The sequence below is a fragment of the Naegleria fowleri genome, assembly GCF_008403515.1.
Source record: "Naegleria fowleri strain ATCC 30894 chromosome Unknown tig40, whole genome shotgun sequence".
Taxonomy (NCBI): Eukaryota; Heterolobosea; class Eutetramitea; order Acrasida; family Naegleriidae; genus Naegleria; species Naegleria fowleri.
Window position 1 is genome coordinate 1 of NW_025407972.1, and position 5986 is coordinate 5986.

At 37.0% G+C, this 5986-nt stretch overlaps 4 protein-coding genes across 4 annotated transcripts; 2 read left to right on the top strand and 2 right to left on the bottom strand.

Moving 5' to 3' along the window:
* Positions 1 to 832: 832 nt before the first annotated feature.
* On the bottom strand, positions 833 to 1489 carry FDP41_004661 (uncharacterized protein; the record flags this gene model as incomplete). Its single annotated transcript, XM_044708100.1, has 1 exon — positions 833 to 1489. The coding sequence occupies one exon, from the start codon at positions 1487 to 1489 to the stop codon at positions 833 to 835; it is 657 nt and encodes a 218-aa protein (XP_044561000.1).
* Positions 1490 to 2455: 966 nt separating this feature from the next.
* FDP41_004662 (uncharacterized protein) lies at positions 2456 to 2779 on the top strand (the record flags this gene model as incomplete). Its single annotated transcript, XM_044708101.1, has 1 exon — positions 2456 to 2779. One exon carries the CDS (start codon positions 2456 to 2458, stop codon positions 2777 to 2779), a length of 324 nt encoding a protein of 107 aa, XP_044561001.1.
* Positions 2780 to 3515: 736 nt separating this feature from the next.
* FDP41_004663 (uncharacterized protein) lies at positions 3516 to 4369 on the top strand (the record flags this gene model as incomplete). The annotated part of the gene is made up of 2 exons (XM_044708102.1): positions 3516 to 3994; positions 4120 to 4369. The coding sequence occupies 2 exons, from the start codon at positions 3516 to 3518 to the stop codon at positions 4367 to 4369; spliced, it is 729 nt and encodes a 242-aa protein (XP_044561002.1).
* Positions 4370 to 4959: 590 nt separating this feature from the next.
* On the bottom strand, positions 4960 to 5912 carry FDP41_004664 (uncharacterized protein; the record flags this gene model as incomplete). Its single annotated transcript, XM_044708103.1, has 3 exons — positions 4960 to 5206; positions 5398 to 5493; positions 5806 to 5912. 3 exons carry the CDS (start codon positions 5910 to 5912, stop codon positions 4960 to 4962), a joined length of 450 nt encoding a protein of 149 aa, XP_044561003.1.
* Positions 5913 to 5986: the final 74 nt, after the last annotated feature.

The following is a 5986-nucleotide window of genomic DNA, read 5'->3' on the forward strand; positions in this document are numbered from 1 at the left end:
ATGTGGTTTATGAGATTGGTTCTTGATCTCTTTTTTCAATTCACTGTTGTTGACGGGAAGAGATTTCAAAATTTCTTCGAGTTTTTTGCAACACTTTGCTCATCGCTGATTATTCGTTTCCAGGTTGTTGGAATTAATAATTTAAATTTGAACATGATTGGTATGTGGTCATTTGTTGTGACGAGTGGTAAAGTTTGTTCATGTTCTATTTCAATGTGACTCGAGTGGAATAGGTGGTCAGGTCTTGAGATTGTTTCTAATATTTTGTTTTGTGATGTGTATTTTCTGATGTAGGATGGAATTATTGTTTCTTTCTTTTAGGTTATGTTGGTCCATAAATGTTTTCCACTTGGTGTCTTTGTAAGCATTTCCTTCCGAACTAAAATTCATGTCAACAATCACTATTATTGGTTGGTGATTTAGGGTTGATAGGGTTTCAGATAATTTCTCGAGTAAAATATTTTCTTCTTCTTCATTTCTGTTTCCAGAGTAGTTATAAATATTAAATATATTCAATAAGCATCCACCGATGTGGATGGTGCATAGTTGGAGACGTCCTGGAATAAGGATTTGATGAATAGCTTTTTGTGACGTTGATGGGTAAGGACAAAAGTTCCATCATGAGAATTATTATTGTTGAGAAAAGAATAATATCGATAGAGGTTTTGGTGAAAAGTGCGTGTGTATTGTGAGTTGTTAATGTGTGATTCTTGGATTGCCATGAAGTTAAGTTGATAGATATCCATAAGCCGTATGATTTTGTCCAATCTACTTGATTGATTGGGATCCTTTGGAAGGATTCCATTCACATTAAGGGTTGCAATAGTAAAAGTCATTCAATATCTTTATCATGCATGTCCTTTCTCTTTCCAGCTTGAACGAGTCTTTTAACGCTGTGCATTAGAGTTTCCATATTCTTAGCAATATATGATATATTGCTTTCCATATTGGAGACTCTTTTCTCAAGGCTGGTAAACCTTGCTTCATAATTATTTGGAGTAGTAATAGTTGAGAAGTTAGAGCTTTCTTTCTCTGTTGATTGATTTGATTTGGAGATAGCTTTTTCTTTAAAGAACTGCGCTTTGGACTTGAAGGATTTTGTGATGATTCTGCCATGCTTGGTTTCAATAGGATGGACCACTTCTAAGATACGATCGACTTCAGTATCAGATTTAAGAGTCACTATGATGTTATAATATGATTCTTCAGGATTAAAAGGAGATGCCTTTTCATCGATTTTGATAGAGTTTGGGTGAATAGTAATTCCTGCTTTAGTGGTGATATCTTTAACGACGTTTACGATTTCATGTTCTTCAAAATCTGTAGAGAGGTTGATAAAGACTTCAAAACGGGAATCTTCAGCTAGTTGAGTATAAGTTTTGAGGCGAGACCATTCGGTGTTAGAGAGGATTTCTTGTAGTGATTGTAAATTCTTAACTGTAACAGTGGTTTTGAAGCAGCTTGAGTCTGGTGGTTTACTAATTCTCATAGCTATTAAACCTTTAGATTTCTCATGCCAATTGCATAGGCAGGAGATCATATGAAGAATATTGTTTTCATCGTTTCCAGTAAGATGTTGAGCGGTGAACTCTGTGATTTGGAGACATATCAGAGATAAAGTATTTAAAGTTTGTTTGACTTTTGGCGCTATTGAGGTTCTTGATGATTTCGTCCCTTGAGCTTGATGAGGACGGAACAATTTGGAGTATGAATGGTCTTTCAGAGGGGACCCATGGATCCTTCGCAAGTTTGGAGGCCTTGAGGTGATTGAGGAGAAATTGAAGTGCCTCTTTGTTTTTGTACAAGTTGGTTGCGCAGTATATTGTTAATCCTTTGTTGAAGTCGATAGATTTCTTAGTTGTTGGGCGGGTTGATTGCATTTTGCGGTCTTTGGTGTTTTTTTGGTTGAGGTTTTTTACCTTAGGGTTCGGGGAGTTATCTTTGGTAGAGAGACTTTTTTGTTTAGGTTGATATTGGTTGTTGTTTCTTGGTTGAATCTACGGCTTTGGTATTTGTTCTTCATAGGAATTTGTTCTTTTTGTTGTGTGTAAGTGTGTGTGGTGTGTGTGGTGTGTGTATGTGTATGTGTTTGTGTAGAAGATGGTGCTTGTATTTGTGTTTGGGGAATATTGGAGTGGACATAACTGACTCATCATTTGGAGGGTTATCATTGATTTTAAGATTAGAAGTAGGTTCATGCAGTTGCTTTTCAATCATATCATTAATTACTTTAGTGAGATCATTCATGGTAGATTGTAGGTATTCAATATATTTTTCAAGGTGCGCAATTTTAGTGATTAACGAGGGATGATCGTCAGTCATTTTTAAGGGCTCGTTCACGAAAAATACGCTCGAGTTGTCCACTCGTGAATTATATTCATCAACAAAAGGCCATCTCTATCAAAGTACTTCAAGTGATCAACTCGAATCGTTCGAAACACAACAAAACTCCCAAATGAAACGAACTTTTCATTCATCGAACGCTGCTCCTCAAAATTCACATCAACACGAAGGAAATCTCTCCTCTATCAATGAAAGTATTTACAGCACTCGAAAACGAAATTCAAGTGCTGTTCCTTCAGTTGTGTCTTCTTTGTATTGCACAAGCAATGACAATTCACAAATGTCCACTGTTGCAAATGAGAGTGGAGCAACAACTATAGACACAGCCTTGACCTCAATAACACTAAGCCACACGCAGACTCAGAACCAACAACAGCATCATGAAGAAACACATGTGTTGGATGTGAGTGTTCATGGGGAACCAACTCTTCATTAAACATGACCTCGAGTCCAGCAGCAATTAGCAGTGAGAATTCTCAGGTTTGAAACGAGTGAATGGAAAATACTATTGTCTGTCCATTCATTGCACAATTTTAAATTATGAGATGCAGAGAGAATAATTGAATTTGTCGATGAAACAGCTAGGTTGGACTTTTGGTTTGCAGTTTGGGTGTTGGAGTTCATTTTCCTCACTGAGTCTTTATGATACTACATGTTCATTCCCTCAATATTTAACGAACCAAACTTGCTAAATAGAACCAATCCTTTCACAGATTGAAAACATCACAATAAATGATGCCTTCCTTTTATGTAAATCTGATATGGAACAAGACTATTTGTTCATTAAAGGTCATCACCGAGAACAGCACAGAAAAATGAATCTTTTCAAATTAAAGAGTACCACCTCCACGCATGAATTTGTGCCTGATGTGACACATATCCTCATCAAAAATTGGACCAGTGAAAATTTCAAACATTGGCTTATGAGCGAAAAGTATGATCAAAAACGGTCATTGATGGTATGTTTGATTGTTGTGTCATTGGTTGTAATGGAGAATTGGGACTAAACTTTTTCAAACTATTCTTGTTTCAATTAATATAATGGTCTTGACGATGATGTTTGATGTTCATGGATTTCGTTGTCTTTTCGATAATGAACCTTCACGTTTGCATTGATGAATTCAATGTTTCACAATCTCAATGGTTTAATCTTTGTTTTCTGAAAAGTCATCATGAAACAACAACTCACAGGAAATGCCATTCTTTGTTTAACTAAAGAAGATTTAACTGAATTCAAAGTTCCAACAGGAGCTGCCATCTCTATAGTGGCCAAACTTGAAGCACTGAGACAACAACAAGAAGATTTGTTACAACAGCCTCAACAACCAAAACTCTTCTCCTTGTCTTATCCATCCACCATCCAAACAACTACAGAACCCTCCAATTCGGAAATGAGTAACGATCATGATCAACATGATACCTCTACCACAAATCCTGCTGTCGTTCCTCCTTATTCTTCGTATCCAAGAACCTCTCCGAGACCATCCCTTCCAAAACCACCACAAACTCCAACCGTTCTCAAACCCATTCATCATGATCATCGTATTGACAATGAACAAGATAATATTATCAATCATCATACACATTCATCCACCACTGCAACTACCCCCAAGTTTCTCCTCGAAATGAAGATTCTACATCCTCTGCGAAAGTGAGTCCGAGAAGAGATCATCACAAGCCTTTACCAACCATTCCTCAACAGGGTGCATCATCAGGTTCATCATCATCAATAACAAAAACATCCTCAACAACTGCTCCAGTACCTCCCGTTAAAAGATCCAGTTCAGTTGCTACGAATATTACTACTCAAGGTATTAATAATAATAATACTCGTCCTGAGTATTGGCAACAACAACAACAACCAATCGATCAATATCCTAAGCAACAATCTCCTCGTCTTCATCAACCACCACAAAAACAACCCATAACAACTCAACGCTCGAGTCCAACACCCATTCAAGATAGCAAGAATATGAGAACAAAGAAATTTGTGGATGCCGGGTTTTTCCCAGAAGATGAATTATAAGATTGAAAACATTTTTTCCTTAATGAATTACTTGCTGTTAGTTGAGTTCGATGAATACTTGATGCTTAATAAAATGTAGAAACATCGGAAGTGTCATTAAATTCAATCATTCAATTAAAATTAACTGCCGTGACTATCCAAAGAGAACACGCATTCATGGTTGAGCAAAATAGTCAACTAAATTCGACGGGAGAAATGTTTTGGAACTTCGTCGGCGAATAAAGAGATGTTGTAACTTAGGATAATAGAGCTCAAGAACGCTGCTTCCAAACTGTTGGTTGCTCCATAACAGACATCCATCCTCCGTCGCCAAGAGATGTTTCTCTACGAATCCTTTGTACATGCACAACTTTACTTTATGATACAAATATTGGATTTGTTCTATTACATATTAAATTTTAAATAATATATTATTCAAGAACAAGAATACATAATTTCAATTTACAACAAATCACACTTTCCAGCAGGTTTCTTCTCTGGTTCAGTTTGTTTAAACAAGAATGCTCGGATTGCCTCATCAAAGACTCCCTTCACTCCTTGTTGTGTCTTGGCTGAACACTCAACATATTTCAAAGCTCTGATTTCTTGCTTCAACTTTTCTCCTTGATCAGCAGTGAGTGGTTGCTTTCCTTCTCACGCAATTTCTGTACAGTGCTTTCATTGTCTCTCAAGTCGACTTGTGTACCAACGAGAATGATTGGAACGTTCTTGCAGTGATGAGAGACTTCTGGATGCCACTTCAAACGGACGTTATCGTAGCTGGATGGATTCACCACAGAGAAGCAAATGAGGAAGACAGAGGTACCTGGATAGGAGAGAGGACGCAAACGATCGTATCTGTTGTTGTTATTGTTGTGTTATTGGAAGGGGTTTTGTTGTGGTTCAGTTGTTGTTTGGGTGTTGTTTTTGATGATGTTATTAGAAACGGACGAATGATGAAAAGAAGGAATGATGATGAGAGGAACACGGAAGAAGTAAAACCGTTATCATGATCACCATGATTCTAATCAAACACACACTCTACTTACTCTTCTTGACCAGCAGTATCCCACAATCCCAAGTTGATGGTCTTTCCATCAACCATCACGTTTGCAGAGTAGTTATCAAACACAGTTGGTACATATCTATCCGTCATCAAATTTAATGGTTCATGATGGTTGTTGTTCATGTTGAGTCATAATTAGGTTCATCATCACGAGAAGGATGATATCATTGTTGTTAGGGATGTTCATAGTTGCGTTTTTAAAAACCATATGCATCACCACAACGAAATATAACAAAATTAATGCATAACAACAACAGCGCACAAAATGAAAGGATGAATGTGGAATCCAACATCAACACCATTGTTGTCATCATCAAAATAATAATAATAATAACAAAAACATCATCATTGTTCACAACAATAGTGATTCACATCGTTATGTTTTACTTACTCTTCAGGGAAGTGATTCTTGGCATATACATAGAGGAGACAGGTTTTACCGACAGCTCCGTCACCTACAATGACACATTTAATATGTTGGATGGTGGTCTTGCTCATTTCTATGGTGGTTGTCTGTATTTTTCGTTTGTGGTTGGTTGTTACCTAGAAGTGCAAATGTTGAGGTATTGACA